The 25,143-nt window shown below is 39.4% G+C and overlaps 4 protein-coding genes and 1 non-coding gene across 6 annotated transcripts; 3 read left to right on the forward strand and 2 right to left on the reverse strand.

The window, feature by feature from the left end:
- Positions 1-365: 365 nt before the first annotated feature.
- LOC144047457 (U12 minor spliceosomal RNA) lies at positions 366-519 on the reverse strand. The gene has a single exon (XR_013293027.1). It is a non-coding gene; the product is annotated as a U12 minor spliceosomal RNA (small nuclear RNA).
- A 425-nt stretch (positions 520-944) lies between these two features.
- On the forward strand, positions 945-7,734 carry poldip3 (polymerase (DNA-directed), delta interacting protein 3). Its single transcript, XM_077558752.1, has 10 exons — positions 945-1,065; positions 1,770-1,870; positions 2,613-3,043; positions 3,127-3,171; positions 3,263-3,340; positions 3,429-3,650; positions 4,103-4,180; positions 4,307-4,436; positions 4,633-4,699; positions 6,811-7,734. The coding sequence occupies exons 1-10, from the start codon at positions 971-973 to the stop codon at positions 7,022-7,024; spliced, it is 1,461 nt and encodes a 486-aa protein (XP_077414878.1). The 5' UTR covers positions 945-970; the 3' UTR covers positions 7,025-7,734.
- A 547-nt stretch (positions 7,735-8,281) lies between these two features.
- On the forward strand, positions 8,282-10,958 carry rrp7a (ribosomal RNA processing 7 homolog A). 2 transcript variants are annotated; one of them, XM_077558754.1, is made up of 8 exons: positions 8,282-8,473; positions 8,676-8,834; positions 9,044-9,186; positions 9,647-9,772; positions 9,863-9,986; positions 10,090-10,187; positions 10,259-10,457; positions 10,562-10,958. In XM_077558754.1, exons 2-8 carry the CDS (start codon positions 8,771-8,773, stop codon positions 10,645-10,647), a joined length of 840 nt encoding a protein of 279 aa, XP_077414880.1. In that variant the 5' UTR covers positions 8,282-8,473; positions 8,676-8,770; the 3' UTR covers positions 10,648-10,958. The 2 variants fall into 2 exon arrangements, with proteins under 2 accessions (XP_077414880.1, XP_077414879.1); XM_077558753.1 differs by having other exon boundaries at positions 8,722-8,834.
- Positions 10,959-12,885: 1,927 nt separating this feature from the next.
- On the reverse strand, positions 12,886-17,020 carry LOC144043948 (zona pellucida sperm-binding protein 4-like). Its single transcript, XM_077558063.1, has 12 exons — positions 16,683-17,020; positions 16,472-16,596; positions 15,959-16,079; positions 15,729-15,863; positions 15,482-15,651; positions 15,302-15,381; positions 15,096-15,220; positions 14,844-15,027; positions 14,626-14,764; positions 14,482-14,548; positions 13,141-13,275; positions 12,886-13,065 (listed from the first exon to the last, which is right to left on the reverse strand). Exons 1-12 carry the CDS (start codon positions 16,870-16,872, stop codon positions 12,908-12,910), a joined length of 1,629 nt encoding a protein of 542 aa, XP_077414189.1. The 5' UTR covers positions 16,873-17,020; the 3' UTR covers positions 12,886-12,907.
- An 865-nt stretch (positions 17,021-17,885) lies between these two features.
- Positions 17,886-25,075, forward strand: wbp2nl (WBP2 N-terminal like). The gene is made up of 8 exons (XM_077558535.1): positions 17,886-18,029; positions 20,302-20,410; positions 20,502-20,640; positions 20,913-21,005; positions 21,101-21,301; positions 23,071-23,184; positions 23,890-23,972; positions 24,082-25,075. Exons 1-8 carry the CDS (start codon positions 17,971-17,973, stop codon positions 24,136-24,138), a joined length of 855 nt encoding a protein of 284 aa, XP_077414661.1. The 5' UTR covers positions 17,886-17,970; the 3' UTR covers positions 24,139-25,075.
- The last annotated feature ends 68 nt before the right edge of the window (positions 25,076-25,143 follow it).

Here is a 25,143-nt window from a genome sequence, read left to right on the forward strand (position 1 = left end):
CTGTCTCTACATGTGCCCTCATACTATGTGCAGTCTGCCTATCGCCCAAAAGCATTTTGGGATAGGCTCCAGCTCCCCACTACCCTGAACAGGATTAACAATACACAAAATCGATGGATGTTTTCAAAGTGTAGATCGCTTCTCAATAAAGCAGTTTAAACGTTGCACAACCGCCATAGCGGTATTGTTTTAATTTGAAACTTTTTAACAATGTTTAATATTGTTTTTTGTTGTAGTTTGAAATGCTTAACGGTGCGTCTTATTGTAATGTTGTTGTCTTTTCTGATATAAACTAAGAGGAGACTAGATGCTTTTGTATATATAAGAAGTTATAACGTTTAGATTTTCTTGACCGATTAGAGGGCAGGGAAGATCCATATCCTGCAAAGCATCTCGCAAAGTAGGCAAGTCACTTCAGCGGGCGGACCTATCCCCTTTCAAAAATTCTTCTCGCAATATGTACGAGGACACGGGCGTCACCCCGCGTCGTTATTTTCCTTACTCATCAGTTTAAGGCATACCTTTAACTGTGTCGTGAAGCTGTACATATACGCATCGACTATATTTGTTCAGTCAGAGTTGTAATTATGGACACCATGGCCTACTACATAAAACTGTTCAATAAATATCTTAACTATAACACATCCGGATTAGTAACTGCGTTTGATAACTGCGTGTTTTGAATTAGTTTAGTGTAGTTAATTTACTGTGGATTCACTTATGATATGCGCAAAGGCTCATGGGAGGCAGTACGGAGCCACGAATCAAGAACACTCGATTGTAAGAATGCTTATATTTATCAAACGTATTTGTTTGTCAGTTACATTGTACTGTATATAGTTAGTACACATACTATATGTGAATTTCTGTAAACAAATATAAGTGTGCGTTGTGATAAAAAAAAGCAGAATGCATTTAATATAAAATACTTTCTGAACCAACAGGCCGTCCGTAACATCGACAACCGCGCATGTGCAATTTAATAGAGAGCTGCAAAATGGCGGACGTATCTTTGGATGAAGTGATAAGACAACGCGGAATAAACGTTAAGGTGCCAGTTAAACGGTAAAAAGACTGCTTAATTACTATACGCCTTATTAATTGTTGGTCTGAGACATTTGTACTGCTACAGTAAAACTGTTAACAGAGAATCGAGGCGCATTTGGGAGATTGCTGGCTAATCGTGAACTAATGGTAGCTTACTCAGGGTCCCACAGCCAGCGCTTGTCGAGCGTGTATTAGCATTAGCTCGATGTTAGGCCATTCGCATTCGAATTGTGTTTTCATTCAGTTTGGAATTCAAGTCGTTGACCAATTATATTTGTTGGTAACTATATCTGTTGAATTGCGCTAGTTGCACAACTTATTTTGATTGCGTGACCTAGTAAGGTTTTTTTTTCTTCCATGCGCATGTTATTTTAGCAGACTGGATAATTTTAGCAGCTACGTAGCCTCCCAAAAATTTAGCATGTCGTCTAATCATAACACAATTCACATTTAACTGTGCTTATATAACACGGTAAGACAATTAATTAATCGGTTAGTTCGTTAAGTAATGGTTTTAGAAATACCGAGCTACACAGGCAATACTTTGTGTGTACGAAGTTAACTTGGTACGGTTGACTTCCAAGGTTAGATTATATTTATTTGACCACCCATTTGCTACCCTTGTTCACTGTGGTTTGATTAATAATCCAAAAGGAAACTGAAGCATTGCTATATTTTTATATTGCTGAATTTATTAACCTATTGCATTGCATCCTTTCCAGAACCATGTTTGGACGGGGTGCAGGAGGTGTTGGCAATTCTTTTGATGCCCGTCAAAGGATTGGTATGACTGATGTTCGACAACGACTTGGTGGAGGAGCTGGTAAGAATGTTACATGAGTATTTACTGATTAAAAGTTTTTTAATGTGTTGTTTATTTACATTTCATTAGTAAGGTGGAGTTAGCATGGTGATGCATGTATGAGGTTTGTCAGTCAACCTCCACGACTGGAATCACAAAAGATTTGTTTCAAATCCAAACTACAAGCACTATTGCTAGTTATGCCCTTAGATGCATTCCCCCTCGAATCTAACACACTTTCCCGGCCTTCCTTTACACACCATCATTTCCTCATGGAAGGATTCTTGTGGGATCTTCCGCAGTGCCACCGTCAGGGCCATCTTGATTTTTTTCCACAATTTCAAATGGGTCCCCTTAATGACCTGCTCAAGGTTGGGAGAGAGGGAAGAAATTGAACAGAGCCTGAGCCACGTCAAAATTATTTTGGCAAGGAACTGTTGGATGCTCAGGGCATTGTGAGCAGGCATGGTGTCGTGGTGAAGCAGCCATAAATTGTCATAATCCAACTCTCTCCTCTTTTGTGTGGCGGGAGGTTCTGGTTCCTATCAGTTGCCCATCAATTTGAAATTATGTCAGCTTACCTCTCTTTAAAAAAAATAAAGTTGAATTCTTGCTATTCTATGTCAAATGACTCATGTGGAAATAAAAGGTGATTTTACAACAAAGCTTGTAGTGTCTCAAGACTGTACAGTCATGTCCGTTGTGTGAGTCCCGTTCTCCATATATTTTCATCACAGCCTGTGTTTTGTCCATCTTTTGTCAGGTTTTCCATTGAAAGATGCCAGAGAAAAGCTAATTCAGAAAGATGCTCGCTTTAAAATCCGTGGTAGGGGCGGAGCAGCAGCCGGAGGAGTCAAGGATGCTCGTCAGATGATCAACTCGCGTAAACAGCAGCAGAATGTGTTCACTGTGCCTGTACAGACCATCCAAAAGACAGCAGTGGCACACCAACTGCAGAGCCACACACTTGTGCCGCAGATAAAGATCCAGGCTAACAACAACTTTGCAGGTGTGAACACAAGGCTATTTGCCCCAAACGTGCAAGGACTGAGTGGGAGGGATGGCCCAATCAGCAATCTGAACAAAGGAATGACAGATGCTCGTGATAGACTGAGCCTTAAGAGGAGCATGAGTAGTGGGCCACAAACCCAGGCCTCCACTCTGTTGCCTCTAAAAATAACCAAGACCATCCAGGTTAGGCCGTGTGCATCATTGCACTGTTTAAGTTGCATATTTACCATCAAACTTAAACCTAATTGTCCAACTTCATTTTACAGCAACGCCCAGTTGGGGTTCTTGGTGGAATGCGTCTACACACACAGGTTAAATTTTCACTTATCAGTAATGTCTCATATTTTTATCACTGTAGTGTAAAAAAAATAAAATAATAATACTGTAACTTGTCTCCCCCAGGCTGTCTCAAATGATCATGATTGCCCCCCAAGTAAACAATTCAAAATCACTACTTCTAACAATTTGCTACAGTCACGGGTAAGTGTTTATATTACATCAAAACAGACATGTTTTCTTATTATGTCTCAGTTACATATTTGAACTATTCCATTTCGATCGTTTACAGGCTGGTCCATTGGGCTCCCCATTTTCCATGTCAGCCCCAATAACCAAGGTTGTTAAAAACGATGCTTACTCAGCCCCTCGTCCTCCCGTCCCCATTGCCCCCACTCGGCCCACCACCAGTCCAGCGGCCCCACGGCCTCCCGCTGCAGCATTGAAGCCTGTTTCTAGGACTCTCCAGCAAAGCTCAGCTCAACACAGCTCAGCGCCGCCCCCTTCCCCTCAGGTAAACAACCTTACCCCGCATCATGTGGAAGCAGACTACTTAAGTGGTGGCATCTGTTTTTTACCAGTCTTAGTGTGTGTTTACATGATTACTCAGAAACTATATTGGGAATTGTGTTTCTCCAGCTCCATTTAAAAACAGTTCTCACATTAGTACATCACATTTTGAAAGCAAAACACAAACCTTGAAAACTGAGGTCAACTTTGTACACAGTAGAACACGTGACAGTAAATGGTAATTGTGTTCAGCCTGACTTGTGTGTGGTGTTGAAGTTGTCTTGTGTGCAATCATAGTGGACGTTGGCATGTCTCCATGTATACCCTTATAACCGGTTTATAGGACTAGAGGTAGAAATACATCATTTTGTTCTTTCAATTTTAGACGGGAAAGTAAGCTTTCTTGCCAGAGTTGTGATTTATTTTCATTGCATCTTCTGTTCTCATTTGTTTCAGCCTGTTTTCAGCCCATTGGAAGGAACAAAAATTACAGTGAATAACTTGCATCCCCGTGTGACTGAGGAAGACATAGTGGTGAGTAAGTCGCAGGCTATTTACACACAAAACTCATGTTTAATATTCAGTAAGTGTTCTAAACATTGTTCTCTACCGGCGGTGACTCATTGTGTACTTTGTCCCTCCACATCAATTTGTTCGCAGGAGCTGTTTTGTGTGTGCGGTGCCTTGAAGCGAGCTCGCCTGGTGAAGGTGGGCGTAGCTGAAGTGGTGTTTGTCCGCAAGGAGGATGCTGTGAGTGCGTATAGGAAGTACAATAACCGCTGCCTGGATGGTGAGTCTTCATAGCAAACAAACCCATCAACTTGATCTGTCAGCCAATGTTTGAAGATTTTTGTTGCATTTTAATGAATGCAAATGTGAGGATATTGATTTGTTCATGTAAGGATTGTGGTATACTGTACATGTGATGCGTGATCATGAAAGCAAACATTCACATTGATGCTGTTTTTGTCCTCCTTCACACACAGGTCAGCCTATGAAGTGTAACATACACATTCAGGGAAATGTCATCACTTCTGATCAGCCCATTCTCTTGTAAGTGAGCTCAATAGGCTTTATTCTTTATTTTGCAGCCATTACTTTCACTGTAAGTTTTGATCGTGTATAATGTGCTACAATTTCATCCCTCTTGATGAGGCCTGAAGGATTTTGTTTTTTTAAATCAAATCCAGTGGTTGTGATTCTGTTTTAATATGCCTTTTTTTTTTCAAGGTCCTCTTTTATGTATTTTTTATTGAAACATAAGCACTAAATTAATCTGTATAACAAAAAACATCAAATTAGTTAGACATATATGTTTTGGACTTTTGCTAAAAATAAAGACAGTTGAACCATGAATTAATATGAAAACAGTTTATCTTCTTCAATTGGAGTTAACTTGCGAAACACTTTTTGACTAACAAGTAGGGGCGGGAATTTTTGGACACCTCACGATCCGATTTCGATTCAGGGGCTACGGTTCAAGTATAAAACGATTGATCCATTTTTAATTAATGTATATTTATCCACCTTTTTTTTATACAACAAACATTTCTGTTTGTCTCATTAAGTGTTAAACACTGCAATGGATAAAAAAAAAAGTCACGGTTCGGATCAGATTACGGGTTTGAATCACGGATCAGATCATTTTTTTGAATCAGCAAAAGAAAAAGATAAATAGAACTTTGTCTTCGTTTTATTTTAGAAAACACTTGTTCCCATTACAGAACATGATTCAACTCATATAAAATATGTCCATTTGGAACGTATGAACGCAAAATGGTCGGAACGATTATGGAAAATTATCTAAATTTATCCCCCCCAAAAAAATCCTTAACAAACAAAAACATTGCGTTTGTGATATCTCCTGCGATTATTTTTTCAAAGGTACCTTTTAATTAATTTTGTACCCAACAAAAAGTTAATTATAATAAACAATATCAGATCTATTATAGATTACAGGATCCTAAAATAAAGGCAATTTTAAGACATTATATCATTTTTTTTTCTACTGTAATTACAGGTATAGTTGCGATTAAATTTACCACTTCAACATTTCATGTTTCATGAAACATGGCATGTAAACACTGCACTTTTTAAACACTGTATTTATCAATAAATAAATTCAATATACATATTAAAAAAAATACAACTTGGCGATCTTGTTGTTTTGAAACCAAGATCAAACAGATTAAACTTGTTAGACTCGTCTCAAGGTCTCATGAGACAAAAAAAAAACCTCACCAAAATTACGTGCACTTATAGCACCAGGCTATAGTTGCATTGGTGGAGTTTCTGCTCCCCCTCCCTCTTTCTCTCCTTCCGCTACGTTTCAATGGGCATTTAAATCGGAGCCTTTCACGATTACGTAATCACTTTTGTCAAACCGCGATTTAATTGCAAATGGAATTAATCGTTCAGCCCTAAACGCAAGCCATGAATGTTTTTATTTACTAGAATAAAATGTTTTATAAAGAAAATGAGGATAACGTTCTAATTATCTTTTCTTATTTTTAAGAAACAAAAATACCTCAAACTGCAATTTAAGGCACATAATCCACTACATGAAGAGTGGATGACAAACTATCTTATGTTCACATCATTGAAAAAGAGGCAAAGAAAGAAAGCAAAGCCACAGTTGTCGGACAACCGGTACTTTAAAAGCAGCCAGCTGTGGACTCACTGCTAGCAGCTAGCGACTAGCCGCTAACACCTGAGACTTGTGCCGACGGCGTAATAAACTAGAGGTTTCTTGGCGCCCTAAATGAAGCAATTGATATGATTTCGGGATGGGGATGGCAACCGCACCGCCAGAAAATGCTTAATCCTGGTTTGGTGTTTAATGTACCATTAGCCAACATGTCTGCGGTGTGGGCACATTTCAATTTATATTGTGCTTGGTTAAAATGCCAGTGCTAAATATATATTTTATAATAATATTATAATTTTAATTAATTATAATAAATGGGAGAATACTATATATATTAGTAAGTAACTGGGTTTGAAATGTCTGGGTGCTAAAAAGACAAATACGTCTGAGAGACTGATTGAGTCTTACTATGTACAAGCAGAGGTGATTCTGACTGGCTAGAATGTTGAATACTATTATTGCTGCATATTGCTAAGTTGGGAATTATGACATGAAAGTGTGTGCCTTATTGTTCCAGGCGGCTCAGCGACACCCCAGGTGCAAGCAGTGGGGCCAAGAAAGATGGCCTTCCTCCCTCATTGTCACGTTCTGCAAGCCAGCGAGCTTCCCAGCCAACCCCTGAGGTGGACCCCCAGACTATCCTGAAAGCTCTCTTCAAGTCCACTGCACAGTCCTCCTCAACCACCGAGCCCCCCAACTCTCAGGCCACTGCCTTCCGCATTAAAATATAGGTTGTCGCTCGTACCTGTTCTATAACATTGATGCATCCTCAGTGGTTTTCATTTGGACAGCAGCCACACCACACATAAAAAAAAAAAAGTGCTTTTACACATTCAACATACATCAATACTCAAGAGGTTTGAGCAGCATCCTGTTTTTGATTGTTCTGCTATATGTCCCATGCTATTCTCAAAATGGGCCAGTTGAAACAAATGAGTTGTTTCCCCCCTAAACCAACCCAAGTGTTTGTCATACTACAAATTAGCACAAATGTGTTTAATCCACCCAAGTTGGGGTTTATTTATGATGTCTATAATGCTATTGCTTTTGAGCTGTCTGTGCTCAGTTCTTAGAGGTGCAACAGAAAGTAGACTCAATAATCCAAAATGTTTCATTACATGGGACAGATAGCTTGTATATCTGATAAGGGTTCGTTTAGATTGCTAAATAAATAAAATCACCAGAAGGATGGTCCAAGTCCAAAGTTTATTTTGTATGTTAAACAGTTTCACCCAGTCATAATTTGTGTTGTTATTGTTGATTGTGTGACATTCAGCATTTTGATGATTGACCGGCTTTAAATTTCTGTTCACTCCGGTACGGTATATGTTACTCATTGTTTTATACTGTAAATTACTTTCTTCTTTTGATTTGTCAGTTAGAAAAAGACTAGAGAGGTCAGATCTTGTCCTTAAAATGTCATTAAAAATGTAGCTTTGTAGAGGTTGTCCAAGACTTGTTTTTCTTACTTTGGCTTCCTGAAAAAAATTATTTTAGAGCGGGTCTCTAGATTACTGCGTCAATTTTATTTCATGCTAAATTTGTGTTAGAAAACAGTTCTGCAGGGTTAGGGAAAGGTTATCAAGAACTTGGTCTTAAAGTCAAAATGTAATAGATGACCTCCAAATGATTGTGTAATGTGCACAGAACTCGAGATTGCATTGAGTGTTCAAATGGTGTGTTGGAGGTGACAAAATAGCGCTATCTTTGGGGGGGGGGGGGCTTTAAAGAAGGCTGGCACATCTCTGCACTGCTATTGTACAACGGCCATGACTTGTGACTAGCTGAAAAGTGTTGATCACAAGTGTCTCTGGTCTTATACAGTATTTAAAGAAGTGATTTGTTTCATAACGCTGTACAGCAGAGGTGGGCAATCTCGGTCCTCGAGGGCCGGAGTCCTGCAGGTTTTGTAGGTTCCTCACTTCCAACACAAGCTGATTCCAATCAACAGGATCGTTATCAGGCTTATGCAGAGTTTGCTGATGAGCTGATCATATATCAGCTGTGTTGTAGAAGGGCAACACGCAAAACCTACAGGACTGCGGCCCTCGATGCCCACCTCTGCTGTACAGGTTCCTCACAACGCACATTGAATTCGGGGTCTTTATAGGGAGATAGATAAAAAGGCTCCTACTGGGTACTACTACGCCTCCTCTGAATTTGACTGACGCACAATCCAGGTGACCGTTAAATATATAGAACAATGCTTTAAAAAACATTGAAGTACAGTACTCAGTCAAATCACATTATCTTTCCTCGGAATGTGCTTTTTTTTTTGCTACAGGAAGACAAACATCCTACAGTGACTACAAATAACATGTTTACTACTTTGATAGAGGCGAAATTTAGTGTATAATTTAAATACTATTTTTTTTTTTAAAGGCTTTATGACATTTCGTTGAGTTCTGATTTATGTACGAAACCATAGGAACGGAAAGCAGATTCATTTTACTTCCGGTGAGAAAGGTCAAAACAAGATGGCTCCGTCCAAGCGCAAACATGCCATCAACAAGGCTTGTATTATTCCTGGAGGATTTACAGGTACATGAGCAATATTTATGTAGTTTAGCTTCTGGGTTCCGCAAATTACAAGCGAAAGAAAACATATTCGTCATGCTAAATGGAATGTCTTATCTGTGAAGTTTTTAATCTAATTTGGCTGGTATCCCCAGTGGGGAGGGCCCTGTAGAACTACGATTTGATGGTGGCTGTATGTGTTTCTCTCGACTCTCCCTCCCTCCCTCCTCCAGTGTTGCCCTTGAAGTTTAACTCGGACACGAAATCTGAACACAACTTGTGCGTGAAGGAGCACAAAGTTCGATCAGAGTCAAGTTCCCACCGACCGCTCGACAGGACGTTGTTTGTTCTCAACATACCGCCATACTGCTCTGAGGTACAGTGTGTGTGGTCTTGCTTTTGTTACATATTTGGGGCCAATATATCGGGATTTCACAGAGTTGACGGGTGGGCCCATTTTGCTGGGCCCCACAAGTTTAGACCTCTTTTTGAGGGTCAAGACTTGGTTTTAGAGTTTAGGTTTGAATTGGGTTATGTTATTAGGGTAAGGAATAGGCGTAGGCAATCATTTTTTATGGTTGGGGTTAGGGGAAGGGGCTAGGAAATGCATTATGTCAATGAGATGGCCCCACAAAGATAGTAAAGCAAACGTTTGTGCTTGTGTAATTGCAATTGTAATTGTAAGAGCAGTGGTGTTTTTATTTGAATGGGTCATCAACTACATACTGTACCAAGAAAACCAAGTACACACTAGAAGACCTAATCTTGCCACTGAGTAAAAAGATAAATAACCATGCAAGGCACCATTTCACCCCAAAATTGTGTGTGTCTTTCAGGATGTCATCAAGGAATTGTTCTCACAGTTTGGCTCTGTTCAGTCAGTGGAGTTGAGTAACCACCCAGGCTTATCACACCAGTCTGGGTCTACACTGTCCACATTCTTCAAACCAGCTGAAAAACAGGTAGATTAACAATATTGAAGTTGAATCATTCATGTTGTACAATCTGCCATTCTTCTCATCTCATGCCTTTCCTCACTGTCGTCCATTCAGTGCTTCAAAGTTGGTTACATCGTGTTCCAGAAACCCTCCAGTATTGCAGCAGCTAAATCGCACCCTTACAATGTGCCTCTGGTGGTCTGCTCAACTCAGCATACAGTTAAGACTGGTGTACAAAGTGAGTCAAATTTCAGCATTAATAACTCTATAATGAATATTGTTTAGTCCTTGTCCCTCTGTACTGTAACTTGTGTTTGTCTGACCTGTGTATGGCTCGGTAGAATGGATTCAACAGTACAAAGACTCTTTTGTTCAGCCGGATAAACTGCAAAGTGTAGTCGATGAGTTCATGAAGAACTTTGACAAGATGAAAGAAGAAGTAAGTACTTTCCTTTTAACTGTTCCTAGCACACTGCGTGGACTTAATGTATTTGCTTTCATATGTACCAGGAAGAGGAGCGCCTAAAGCAGGAGGCGGAGCAACAAAAAGAGGATGAGGAGGGCTGGGTGAAAGTCAGCAGGGGGCACAAGGCACGACCCCACAGCGAGGTCGCCAACCAAAAGGCCCTGCAGAAGGAGATGGGAAAGAAGAAGAGGAAGGAGCTCTTGAACTTCTACTCCTGGCAGCATAAAAACACACAGAAACAACGTAAGTGGTCTCTGTTTTAATTGTTAATGAACATCTGGGGTGATTTTTAACATCATGGTGAACTTTGTTCTGAAAATATAATACGTTCAATTTTTTTTCCTCAGATATTGCTGAACTCAGGAAAAAGTTTGAGGAGGACAAACAGAGAATAGCGCTCCTGAGGGCTCAAAGAAAGTTCAGACCGTATTAAAGCAACAAGCGTTGTACATATGATCCGTTCACTGCAGTGTTTTTTACTCGGCAACCTAGTTGTTGCTTATTTTATCATCATTCTGCTCTTGCACACCACAATATATAATTTAAATTGGGACATTCATTTTTAGACAGTGGTAGAATCTGTGTATTAGAAACATCACCTAAAGTAACTGTTACAAAACATGTTTTTGTACTTGTGGAAAAAAACTACAAACAATGGAGGGGACAGTTTTCGTCCCACCCTTTTCAAGGCTTCATCATGTATAACTTATGTTCATGCTATAAAGGAAACTTTTGATTTTTAAACACCTGTCATGTAGTCATTTATCTCAATTCAGACTGATACTGAATAGTCATAAGTGTAATAATGTAAACATTCAGCTTTCAATTCTGTAGTTGTAGCTGCTTAGTTTGATTAAAGTTCAATCTTGAACTTACAATAACAAGACTAACGGTAAGCTCTGTGCTGTCTATTTGCAACCACCTTTCTTATCTTATCTTTTTATAGCTTTAATGCAAATGTGTGTTAATGCAAATGTGAAACTTCCCATTTTTTTTGATTGTGTAATTTCAAACTATTCCCAAATATTCAATATATTATCTTGTTTACATCTGATTGTATGTTTTGGCTCCATGAGGGCCACTTTTGGTGTACTTATTGAACTTAAAACCCATGAAAACCTTTTCTAAAGTTCCTCATCTGATTGAATCATATAATTTTGGTCAACTGGGTTTCATTCTAGACTACTTGAAAATGTTAGTTTTGTGTCTACCTGATTATTTTCTTGGGACTGATTTCACATGTTTTTTTGTTTTCGAAAGAGGTGTTTAAAGGCCGACTGCATTCAGATGGAGCACATGACAATTGAAGTGATGCAAAGTTACAATCCACAATATTGAGAATATACTCTGAATGGTAGATGCAAACAGTGACGTTTGCTCTTTGTGCGGCTTTTATTACTCCATACGTGATCCTAGCGTAGAACATGCACTGATAACTTTTATATTTCACTGGGGAGAAAAAGTTGAGTAAAAGTGGCAAAGTAAGATGGCTGCCCTTTGTTTTCAGCCGCCACTGAAAATAAGATCACAGTGCCTAAGCAGGCATAGGTGCCAAACTCCGGTTCTGGAGGGCCGCGGTTTTGGATGTTTCCATTCTCCAACACACTTGATATATGATCAGCTCATCAGCAAGCTCGGCATAATCCTGATAACGATCCTGCTGATTGGAATCAGCTTGACCCTGATAACGATCAAGCTATGACACCTATGGTAAGGGCGCCGGTAACAACCAATCAAGGCTCACCTGTTTTCGGTCTTTGGTCATGTGATAGGCTTATGTTGCATTCGAGGAAGGTGGGAAGTCTAATTTCACTCCAGCAAACCTTCCACGTATCTTCAAAGTGTTTCATACATTTCAGAGTAACTTCATGCAGTGAGATAACTATCTTCACACAGTCCATACAAGTCGCGTTGCATGATTTTGAATAACAATTGTTTATGATCTAAATTGTTTTGCCATTCATGGTCTGTGTCTCCATGTGGGTTGCCATTGTTGAGTGATGTCAGATTGAAGCCGACCAGTGAAGTCCAGATCCTCCCCCACCTCCGCAATTCAGTCCTACCAGTTCCAAAAAAAGTATTAGTGCACTTTTCCTGGGTCATAGGTCGGAAAAGACAGACTTCCTACTTCCCTCAAATGCAGAATTAGCACAGTGATGTCATTTTCATTCGATAGCAAGTGGCAGTACCTTGAGATAGAGAAAAACAGGTGGATTTTTCAGTTTAATTCAAATTACATAAATGCAATATTAATCACAATTTGTTTTAAACTAGTAGTACATTGAGCATATGCTGAACAATTTTGATTTGACTTCCTTTTAAAAGCCTGTAGGGCCAGCTGTACGTCATTATTTACCAAACTCTGCTTTTAAAATAATACCCTCCATACTATAATCTTCAAGAAATTGCCACCTTATAGTAAGTGACCGACCGCAAAGTCAGTCTGTGTTTAGCCCGTGATACACAACGTAGCATCAGCTTCTAGTCTCAGCAGTTTTAAGATGACTTCTGAGACCTGCGTGACAGACTTCCATAGTTGAAGGCAGGCATGCCCGCACCACAGCTGTATTTATATTTAAATGAAAACAATTAACTAGCAGCTTAATAAACAGCATGTTGATCAGATACCGCATGAGCAAACTGACACAAAAAGAAGGTAGTAAACTGGAACTGAGAGTTAAGTGAAATGTTTATTATGTTGTCACATTTTCAACGTGAGCATCGGAGGCTTGTGCTGCCTCTGGCTTGTGACACTTCCTGTTGCTCAGACACAATATCATCATCACCACCACCAGCAGTAGCGTTGTCGCCGCCCCGATGCCACAGAGAACAAATAGCATGTCTTTACGTACTGAGGAAGAGACAGTATTATTAACCATCAATGATCCATATGATGGTGACTGGTCATGGCACGAGTTGGACTTACCGGTATTCTGCTGACAACATGGATTGTCTTGAATTGTCGTGCTATTCTGACACAACAACAAAGGGCCTAATGAGATCAGCTGGGTGGCATGCGCCTCAAATGAAGCCTCTCTTCTGCGTCTCTCACCTTCAGACGCTATGTGGGGGGGTAGGAACATTTTAGTATTGTGGCTGAGGTTTCCAGTGCTTTACTGTCATACTAACAATATTATGCCCTATGTAGGTTAACGTGGTGGGAATTAAAGTATGAATGCTTCATGAGTGGATTTTTCAAGTCGGAGAAATAAACTAGAAAAACAGATGTGTAACCCTTACATCGTCAACAGGCCCTAATATTTTCAATCTCCACTGACGACAATGTATAAACAACTAGGAAGAGGTAATGTGGTTGACATCTAAGTGCCCTATAAAGTGGGGGGATGATAGCAGTGATAACTTGCATTAGTGAGGAAAAAGCCACATAGACATGCATAAATTTGTAGTTCTCCTTATGACTTTTTTTTTTAATGCACATGATCATTGTGTGACCTTGTAAAATGGCCAGCGAGCTATACAGTATGAATCCTGCATATTAGGGAAGGACTGCTATATTTCCTTGCAAAACTTAATTTTTTTTAAGTGATAGAAGCTTGCGAATGTTTTGATCTGCATTATATTGTATAGAATCAAATAATTCAGAGCGCCTTTTCTTATTGTAGTCAAGTTGCCTCAACTCTTTCTTTGGTGGTCCATCCGGGTTTAATTGACGCACATTGAAATGTAGTGTTTTTTCTACCCCCACCCCAGAATAAAAATAACAAAAGCTGATAAATATACATTTTCCACACAAAAAAAAAGAAATTGTGTGAGGGGGCAAAAAGCCCAAAATATTATATAGATAGAGAGAAGCAGGTGCCGAACCACGAGTATGCAGGGTTTAAGTGTACATATGTTATATTTTTTTGTCCAATCAGTTCACAGCCTCTGTGTTGCCACATGCATTTAGAATTGGTGTTCTAGCAGATGTAATCCAAACTCTTAGCAATGGGACAGTTTTTAACCAGTCAGGTTCCAAATAAGCCCTCGCAGACCCTCAATGTCAGTATTTTTGCATCCTGATTGGTTAGTCAGAGCAAAACTTGTTACAACCAAAGTTGGACTAGCAAATGTTAACACAAAATAAACAGCACTTCTGGTGAGTACGATGCAGTTTTAGATGTAGCTACAAATTCATTCTGAACTGCTCCAGATGTACATGGCACAGTTGCATGCTTTTGTATTGAGATCGTGGTGGTAATAATAATAAAAAGATTGAGTCTGCCACTGAATACATCCATCCCACATGATGATGCCAAGTACTCACAGATGGCACAGCGTTGGGCACAGTCCACATCCTCGGTGCAGATTTCCACCCAACAGTAGAAGTATATCTAAGAAATGATACAATCAAATAGGTTGGCAAGTTTCATTGTACTTTAGAACAAAGTCATGTCTTTTTAAGGCTTACTTCCTCCGCACTTGGATGGCCTTCATTGAAAAAGGCAAATGTCTTGACATCAAATCTCCTGACTTGGGAATGGGAATGCCTTTTGCCCTGCTTGTCCACAGGGACTGAACTTCTGGAGTCATCCAGGTGGTTTGGGCATCTATCCAGGAGAACATTGAGTTAGCAGCTTCTGCGCAGTACTCCGCACCCTCAATTTGGCGAATCTGTTAATTCCTTACCCGTTATTGAGAAGCGTCCACACAGATTGTCGAGATGCCGGGTAGGCGAAGCAATCCCTTACATGCAGCGAAAGGGTGGGATCTGGCGAGGGTTGGGCGATTGAAATTTCCACATACACAGTTTCACGCAGTGGCATTATCAGTGGAAGCTCGTCCTCCGCAAAGAAACATGTGAAGGATGCATCTAGACAGACGGGCAAATGCTTCATTTCAAAGCTAACAGGAGTGGCACGTCTGATCATGTTTTATCACCAGTGGCAATTCTCATCTGCACTCCGATGGTTCCCAGAGCAACCACAGGTGGCGGGTTGGTCACCGTGTTGAGGGAACGCAGGTTTACTGCAGCCAATGCTTCATATTCACAGTCCACTTGGAGACTTAGAAAAAATAAATCAAATTGGTCATCAATTTGTAAAGATGCTCATGCAGCACAAGGCTGAGGGTGTGATATAAATTACCTAAATGAAGAGTGGTTCGTTCGACTTGGATCAGGCAGCTCCTCCACCAATAACTCATAGACCACGACATCTCCCTTGACCTGAAGGCAGGTGGAGTCGCTAAGTTAAATTACATTTAGTAGTCCTAATCCACTCACAGCGGCTGTTAAAGGAGGTTTGTAATCAAGGAATGTGCATGACCTTTGTTTTAACCCCACAATCCGTGACATGAATCTTAAAGATGGCAGCGTCCGGGGTGGTGATCACAGGGACGCAACGTGGACGATTCTTGACTGCGAGGCTTCTCGGGCGCATAGACGAGTCCGTCGCCGTTTCAACAGCGAACACAAAGTGTCCATCCAGAGAGCAGGCTGGAAGAGGGGCCGGAACAGAAAAATGCATCTCTTTACGCACACAAGTCAAATTGTAATTATTTCTAGAAGCTTACAATTGAGTCTGTAGTAGCATGTTGAATCTGTGGAATTGTAGCAGCATCCATGATCAGCACAGGAATCTGGAGACAATCCTTGTTGGCCACACTTCACTTGGAGGTCTTTGTGGATGGCACACTTTCCCTGGAATTCTGAAATACATTGACACATTTCTATTAGGTAATAAAGACTTTGTTTTGTAGTTTGGAACAGTGCCCTCATTTGTTGATTGCTCATCTCCACTTACTGGTTGGCAGGAGTGGTGTCCTCTGTCTGGGTCTTCTTGTCAGAGGACAGCTGATGTTTACCCTCAACCATCGACCATCTCCTGTCAGCTGGACTTGCAGCGAGACGACCACTTCACTGCCCTGAGGTTTCAAAGTCGTCATGTCAGTTTAAATGCTGACTTATTGACATATTCAAATAGTGCGGTAAACACTTTCTTTAAGAATGTCATGTAGTTCAATTGAAAGAGTCAATAGATTAACTAAATACAGGGTGAAATGGTTCAGGATTTCATCTTTTGGATGTTTACAGCTAACAGAAGCCCAAAATGCACCTGCTCAAAAATTGGAATGTACAAAGAGATACAATATAAATATAGTTTGGTGAATATGTATGTAACGTAATACAAGTTTAACTTTTTCAATTGAGCTACTGAAACAAAAGTGTATCTGTGCTATTCAAATGTATTGAGATACACCCGCATTACTCCTATTTCTGGAATATGAGCCAATTACATCATGCAACATTTTCCTACCTTCACTTGAGCGTAGCAGCCGTCATATGTGCTGAAGAAAATGAGACTGTGGTTTTTGCGTCTGGCCATTTTAACGCCACACAAGCTCTCAGATTGATCCACTCTAAATGTGGCCCCTGATTTGTCTGTCATAAAAGCAAAGCGACCACCATTTTACAAAGTGAGTAGCTTAATAGTTACCTTTTTGGCTGTACACAATACCGGCACTCACCTTTTACACGAATATGACTGATATTTGATCCAAACACAGCTTTTATTCCCCTTTGAGAGCAGCTGACTCTGGGCAAGGCAAGACTTCGCCTCTGAAATGGCGTTGAGCCCTGTTCGGTACACAGGCTGGGTTGAACGTTGAAGGTCAAAATGATGGAAATCAAACAAAATGTTTCAAAATTACAATTCATCTCTTTGTAGCTTTTAAGCTTGGTCTTTCTTTCGCTTTGCCCACTTTTAACTAGGTGGTTCTCTAGTTGAAGCAGGCAGGTAACACGTGAGAGACCAATTAGCTTTAATTGGTTGGAAGCCTGCTGGAGCCAACTGAGAAACACAATGCAACCATTATTCAATGGATTAATGGCCCAAATGCGATGACGGCAGCCACTGCCAGCCAGCTCTAAAAGTAACTGAGCTGCATATGCTAGTCAATGCCACACATAAAAACAAACGCAAAACATTCATTTCTCTTTAAAAAAAAAACAAAAAACATTTTGAAAGTTATTTAGATGTTGTTGTTGTTTTTTTTTTTTTAAACAAACATTATTCAATTACTAAACAATGTTATTTTCCCCCTTTTTCATTTATCTAAATAATTGTTTGGATAATTATAATAATAATCAATTCAATATTACAAAACAATTTGTAAAATAAATGCTTGGAAATTAAATAATTGGTAATTTTACTGTGTGGTATTTAAATTATGGCACCTTGTATTTAATTATGAAATAATGTATTACATTAAAGATTAAATGAATAAAATATGTATTTTACTTGAAATAATAATACATTTTTAATTAATCCAATTAAAAAGTATCATGCATTGTTTGATTATTTTATCATTAAAATATTTTATGCAAATAAGTTTTAATTCTTCTATGAAAATGTTTGAAAAATTTATCAATTTGATTTCATAAAATAAGCAAACAAGAATTTATTCTATGTATGTATTTGTTTTTCATTCAAAAATAATTATAGTTAATGAATAAACAAGCGGATTGGCTTCCCATATTATTATTATTATTATTGTTAAATTTAAAATGAAGCATTTTGTATATACACACAAAAATACCCTTAATCTACAAATGACCTGGCCAGTCCGTTTTAAAATGAATTTTCAATTTTATTTTGCCCTTCAGGCACGAACGTTTTAAGGACGTAATCAGCCAATTTATATATATTTTTTTACGGGAAGTTACGAATGTCCAGCTGGCGTGGTCACGTGACGCGGGTGACGTTTCAGTCAGTCGAGCACAAACAAACTCGATCGAGCGAGCAGCTACACAACCATGGCGTTTAACAGAAATCACTCCCAAAACGGCGGAGTGTTGATTAACAATGGAGAAAGGTATGAATTTTTCCTTTGTTGTAGTTGTGTTTTTTGCTAAGGCGATTTAATGGGAAATTGAGCCTCCTGTTGGCTTGTTTAGTTTCCAATCTACAACAAGCTTAGTGGCCTAGTTTAGCTTTAGCCTAACTTTGCTAACGCTGCTGTGTTGCTGGCAATGTTCACGTGATGTTTTTAAGAATGTTATTGAAGCGGATTTTCAAAGTATGAAGATAACTTCCTCTGTCGTGTTAGCTCATGTTCGGTGAAGGATGGCGGCTAAGATAACTTTCAAAACAGGAAGTCAGACTCTGCCTAGATGTTGACATTACATTATCGCGTTACACTTGTCGGCCACTTTGTACTAAATACAATCGAATGAATAGTTATCATACACTTGAGATATTCCATTCGTAATGTGGGTACTATTTTTAGTTTGAAGTGACGTAGAAATGAATTCCGTCATACTGAGAGGTGTTTATCCAAAGCGTTTGCTAAACGGTGGCACAATATTCTAATATTAAACTAAATACGGTCAACAACGTTAAATAAACAGTGGTAACTTGACATACAATTTTAATTTCTTTCCGTGACCAAGCAAATCAAATTAATTTGACACGCTGAAACGAAGTGAAATGCCTTATCTGTTTTTTCCCCAGCCCCTCCCCAAATCACAATTATTTTGTTACGCGTTTTCAATAAAGAAAATTGGCACTGCATTGCATAAAAACGTTAATGTAAATAAGTTAACCGGTTTAAAGTGAAATTGCGGTGCACAGAGTAGCATTGAGTGCTGAATTGGCCTATTGTGTGACGTCAGGAGCAGAGGCAGGCGTTGCTGCAGTTGAGCATCTCAGCGTTAGTTGTTACAGCTGACTGAGAATCTACACAAAAAACAATAAAAAAAAAAAGAAGCAGCAGCAAATAATCAGTAACCTTTATTGCTATAACGGTACTGGTAAGTTAAAAATGACTGAGGCACTTATGCAATTAGGCTAAGGATATGTGTGTTATATGACATTTGCAAGTGATTCGGCTATCTTTGTCGCCATGTGAGGGTATTACGCCACCTTAACCACATTGTTTTGTTTTTTTCATCTTAGTCGAGTGGTGGCATATCTGAAGTTTGCGTAACTGTAACTGGCAACACAAACCACAAATTTGAGGTCAAAATTTTTTGGGTAAATTGGGCACCCATAAATCAAATGCTATATGCCTCGTAATGGAACGGTCCGTTATGCTCCTACAGTACTTGCTTTCAAGACAACACTAGGTTTTCCTTTGCTAACATGGCGATTTAGAAGGAACAGGTCAGGGTTTGTTTGTTTTTGTGGGATTTTGAGGTGGTACGGAAAGAGCACAGATATATACAAGGATAAGATCAGATCGGTGAGTTTTTCAGACAAAAGTGTTAAGTTCTACAGAAAAATTCATGTGTAGGTGAAACTGTGAATGCAAAATCACAAATCAGTACGTTTCACTGTATATTACTGCTTTTTGTTAACTCATTCACTGCCATTGACAGCTATAGATTAAAAAAAAATCATTTTAACCATTTCTATTAGTTTAATATTTGAGAACCAGCCAGGGAGGGTGCAAATGTGGTCAGGGAGGCAGGCCGCCCCATAGCGCCCCTATGTCGGATATGACAGGCGAGAGCCCCCCCTTCATGACCCGCCGGGCAGCGCCCGGGAAACCACCAAGTCTTGGGGTCCCGGGGGGAGTATGGTTGCAAAGCTGAAACTTAAAGGAATTGACGGAAGGGCACCACCAGGAGTGGAGCCTGCGGCTTAATTTAACTCAACGCGTGAATAACTTCTTTTTTTTCTTCATTTTTGTTAACAAGAGTATGAAAACCTAGAATTTTTGTTTGTACATTTAGAACAGATATAAAATTTGTGATTAATCGTGTGTTAACTAGTGAAGTCATGCGATTAATTACGATTACAAATTTTGATCACCCGATGCCCCTAATTTTTTATCTTTTCTTTTAAACCCCCCAAAAAAACCACTTAAAAAATTTATAATCTTTTTTTTAATTTTTAAGACAAGATTATTAAAAATTAGGGGTGCTAGGCAATTACAATTTTTAATCGTAATTAATCGTTTGACTTCACTAGTTAACTCACGATTAATCAAGAATTTTATATCTGTTCTAATACAATAAAAAAATTATATGTTTTCATAAAAAATGTTCAACTAATAAAAAATAGTTTTAGAATTTTTGACGTCTATAGCCGTCAATGGCAGTGAATGAGTTAATATTGATTTTTATTTTCTCTTTCCTCACCAGTATATTAAGGGAATGTAAGAACGTGGAGCTATCATTCAGTGATGTCACCTGTAAAACAGACCTGCTGAGGGGGACCAAGAAGGGCACTGTGTACCTCACACCGTACAGGGTACTGCCTACTTTACATTTATTTACTGGTACTTTTGCTGTTTTTTTCTTTGTCAAGTTGACTTGTCTTTCTTTTTTCCCTGCTGGCTTAGGTGGTGTTTGTGTCCAGTAATACAAAAGATTGCCTGGGTTCTGCCATGTTCCCTTATTATCTGATGAAGGGCTGCAGCATCGAGCAGCCCGTGTTTGCTGCCAACTACATTAAAGGGACAGTGGCAGCTGAGCCGGGTGGTAGGTGTCCTGTTTATTAAAAAAAAAAAAATATATATATATATATATATATATATACATATATATAAAATCAAATTTCGTAACTGTCACCACCATTGAAACATATTAACTGTAGCAGCAGTGTTTTAAATAACAGTTGCATACTCTTAGCTACAGTCTACAACAGTTAAAAAACAAAATCAAGTAAAATTGCTCATTCTTTGACAAAATGAAGTTGAAAGATTTTTACTGATGTGTAAACGCTACTGAAATATTATGTCATCTCTGACCAGGTGGCTGGGAGGGTCAGGCCCATTTCAAGATGTCATTCCCCAGTGGAGGAGCCATCGACTTTGGCCAGCATCTCTTCAAACTGGCCACAAATGGTTTCTTCATGACGTTCCGTTATTGCATTGTTCCGTTACCACACCCATTTTGCCACAAGTCATTGCAAAGCGCCCGTTACCCCACTGTCTTACAGCTTCTCGTGGAGCCCCAGCCCAGAATGGCGATGCGTCATATCATGGCTACCCGTCTCCGGGAATGATGAACGGCTATGGCCCATCTCCACCTGCTCCCCAAGGTTACCCTTATGCACCCCCTCCACAGCAGAATGAATTCTACCCGCCTCCTCCAACTGCTGCTGGCAACATGGGCTATCCTTACCCAACAGCTCCTCCAGGTGTGGAATACAGTTTGAAATTGCTTGTGCGCACAAGACACACAGGAATATGGGGAGGGATTTGTCTCCAAAATATTCACACAAATGCATTTGTGATTTTCACGCGTTTTTCAGATTCATAAATATATCCGCGATTTTCACATCTTTTTTAATTTTGTGTGTGCATTCTCCATGACTTTTGCTTGCGAGTTGTCGAAAGTGCGTTTGTGGATCGTTGCGCATGCGCATTCATTTTTAAGACAAAGGTCACGCTGTTTCGAGATATTCACACACACACAAGCAAGCGCTCAGATATTCACATGTGTCTTTAAGGCCCGTTCCTCCAGTGTTACTGTCTCCATTGAACGGGAAGGAACCGTTTCTTTTTCTTGTTTAAAATTGGACATTGAAATACAGAAATCGAGTCTTTATCTGACCTGTCCATTATGTTTATTTTTAAGTCGGGAAACAAAATGCAACCTTAGTTTGTTTCCCTTGATCTTGTTTTGCTTTTCACTCAAAATAAACTCTTCTTCTGCTGTAAATGTTCTTCTTCTACGCCACTTAAGCAGCAGCGGCCAAAGAAGAAGAGTGTCATTCAAGTGAAGTTAAAACAAACTCGAGGGAAACAAATTAAGGTCGCATTTTGTTTCCCGAATTTTGTAAGATTAACACATAATAGAAGATCAGATAACGGCTCGATTTCCGTTTTTCAATTTCTATTTTTAAACGGGAGACGGCTCGTTGCTCTTTGGCCACTGCACTGATCTGTATATATTACTGCAGGGGTGGCCAAGTTCGGTCCTCGAGAGCCACTATCCAGCCTGTTTTCCATGTTTCTCCCCACTAACACCTGATTCATGATCAGGATCGTTATCAGGCTTCTGCAAAGCTTGCTGATGACCTCATCATTAGATTCAGCTGCGCTGAAGGAGGGAGACATGGAAAACAGGCTGGATAGTGGCTCTCGAGGACCAAACTTGGCCACCCCTGCATTACTGGATAGCGGATAGGCCAAGACTTTTGAAGCTGCTACTGTTTTCACAAATACGACAAAAAATATTTTGTGTCGAATATTTGTATCCTTCTCCTTTAACTGAAAACAACAACCTAATAATGAACTGAAACTGCCTTGTTTGTTTGCAAAACTAAGTAAAAAAAATAAATTTAAAAAAAGATGATAATGAGACTGCAAATGTCCCTTTTAATTTGGGGGAATTTATTTCATATATAAACATTTTGATTTGAGTTGAAACTTTATATATTTTGCCTCTTCCAACTTTACAACAGCTGTTTGGCCTTAAGGCACCTCAAGATCGGTGACGTTATGTGTTGACAATCTGTCCAGACTTGCAAATTTGCTGTTAAAAAATAAATAAATAAAATTACATAAAAAAATATATCTATCTATCGCTATATCTCTGTCTCTCTCTGTATGTATGTAAATATATAGTGTGTGTATGTATGTGTGTGTATATATATATATATATATGTATGTATCCAAATCTATTGTGAAATTTTATTAAAACAAACTGAATAAAAAAAAAAAAGTTCAAACAAATTAAAATGAATAATAATTAATAATAATTCATAATAATAATTATAATCTTGGTGCACAGTTTTCATATCTGCCCTTGGAAAATGCCTTTACAGTTAAATATCCCTGCAACATAATTGCAATACAGTATGGCTGTAGTGACCGAAAGGAGAAAAATTGATTGCTAACTGCAAAGTGATGTCTGCAATGTAAAGTGATAATTTCTGACCATGAGACTTGCCTTGTGCTCCAGGATTGTATCCATACCCAACAGGGTCTGACTACATGGCCCCACCGCCGCCATATCCGGGGCCACCTCAAAACTGGGCCGCACCCCCCCAGAACTGGACAGCTCCGCCACCTCCAGGTCTGCCCCCTCGCCTCATGCCCCCCCCCCCCCCCATCTCTTGAGTTGTCCTCTTCCATGTCTGCGTCATTGCACCCGTCAGATGTGATCCATCTGGCCCAAAGTGAATCACTTCAAATCACGCCACAAAAAAACAAGAAAAAAAAAGAGGAGCTCATGATCTCTCATGCACTGTACTTCCTATTTTCCCCCCTCATAATTTCTTGAATCTGCTGCGATATCACGTGTTGGGCATCTGATTTTGTGTGTCAGACTGAATCCTCAGGCTGTGTGTGATGGCAGATTTTTAGAAAAAAAATCCCCATCTAAAAATCAATTTTTGTGCCTTATTCTCACTTAGTGCAAGTTTCTTGAGTTTACAACAATGTTTGGAGATGTATCAACTGTTCCTGACCACAACCACAAAATTCATGCTAAAACACAAAAGTATTGCTCTGTGTCTGTTATCACTCACACATTTCTCCAAATAAGATGTTGTGCGTGCTTGTTTCAAGCTAACTCTCAGTCCCAGTTGAGGTTTTAAAGCCTGACAGACGACAATTAACCTTTCAACCGTAATTTCATTTTAACAGAAGTCTGCTAGCTTATTGCTAACACAAATGCAAAATGCTATAGCTGGGCTAATGAGCATAGATGTTATGTACTTAATCGTACTGTATGTTTAGCGGCCCCTTGTCTCGCCTTTCTGATTTGTGTTTGTTGCAGGGCCAGGCAACGCCAAAGCTGCAGAAGCAGCGGGCAATGCGTACTACAATCCCAGCAATCCACACAATGTCTACATGCCCACGGTAAAATACGTTGACGTTATTCCCGTAATGTGGACGTGTCATATGTGACTTGCTTTCATCTTGTTGCCTACACACCATCTCATATGTACTTTTTATTCTTCCCATGAAGGAGCAGCCGCCTCCATATGCACCTTACCCACATTCTCCTGAAAAGAAAAACAACTAAGGCTCAGCAACTTGGACTCTTCCTCCTTATCATCTGATGGATCCCTGATTGCGGTATACGGCATATTACGAAACATCCAGCTCAGTCTCTCACAATACAGTTTTGTGAAATGACAACTTTCAATTTCCCACAAAAATCCAAAAAGTCCTCTGTAGCCGTTTTTGCTTCATATAGTAAGCTGAAAGGAGTTAGTGGGATGATGAATGTTTTTTTCTTTTTGATGACAGAGCTGTATCACCACACACTTTCTTGGAGTTCATTCTTGTAGCTTTTAACAACAACCAAAATTATTAGCAGTGTATTTTAGTGGTGTCATTTACAACGTGTATTTCCTATACAGTTTTGGAATGGAGTGTTTGTTATTCATATACAATAGCAGGAGTGGGTTGAATAGATTTTAGTCGTGCACTCATGGCCTTGATAAGTCCCGATTCTCATCATTTTTACTATTATTAGCATCATGTCTCTTACAGACGATCCCACTCAGCGAAGGTAATGACATTTTCTCGGTTACTCAAATGACACACTTTTTCTGTATTCATTCAATTGTATGTCACCAAAAAGTGTGCAATGTTCCCAGTTTACATTGGTGAATATGGAAAAGCAGGGCTCACCCGAGTGACCCTGTTCTCTCAAGCCTCTATTGCATCCATGTATGCAAAGGCAAGCTGAAACCTTGCTTGTAATTAGACCAGTATGCGGTTACCAGCTTTCATCATTTCGACAACAGCAGTGCTTTGCCTGCTGCCACAACTGCCGGGGGCTAAACATTTCTCTCTTGTTAATCGGTTAACACCTATTTACAGGTCTTTGCACACCCTGAATGGATTTTCTTGGTGTGGATGGAAAGTTTGCTGTATCCATATAGTGTCTATAAATGAATAATGCTTGTCTGAATTTTGTTTAACTGAAATCTAATAAAATTGTCATTTATTGATTTATGTTATTTTCTTTGTTTGTACACACTTTTTCTACATGGGAGCGGCAGTTAGTGTTACTGTAAAA

This window comes from Vanacampus margaritifer, chromosome 2 (assembly GCF_051991255.1).
Source record: "Vanacampus margaritifer isolate UIUO_Vmar chromosome 2, RoL_Vmar_1.0, whole genome shotgun sequence".
Classification (NCBI taxonomy): domain Eukaryota; kingdom Metazoa; phylum Chordata; class Actinopteri; order Syngnathiformes; family Syngnathidae; genus Vanacampus; species Vanacampus margaritifer.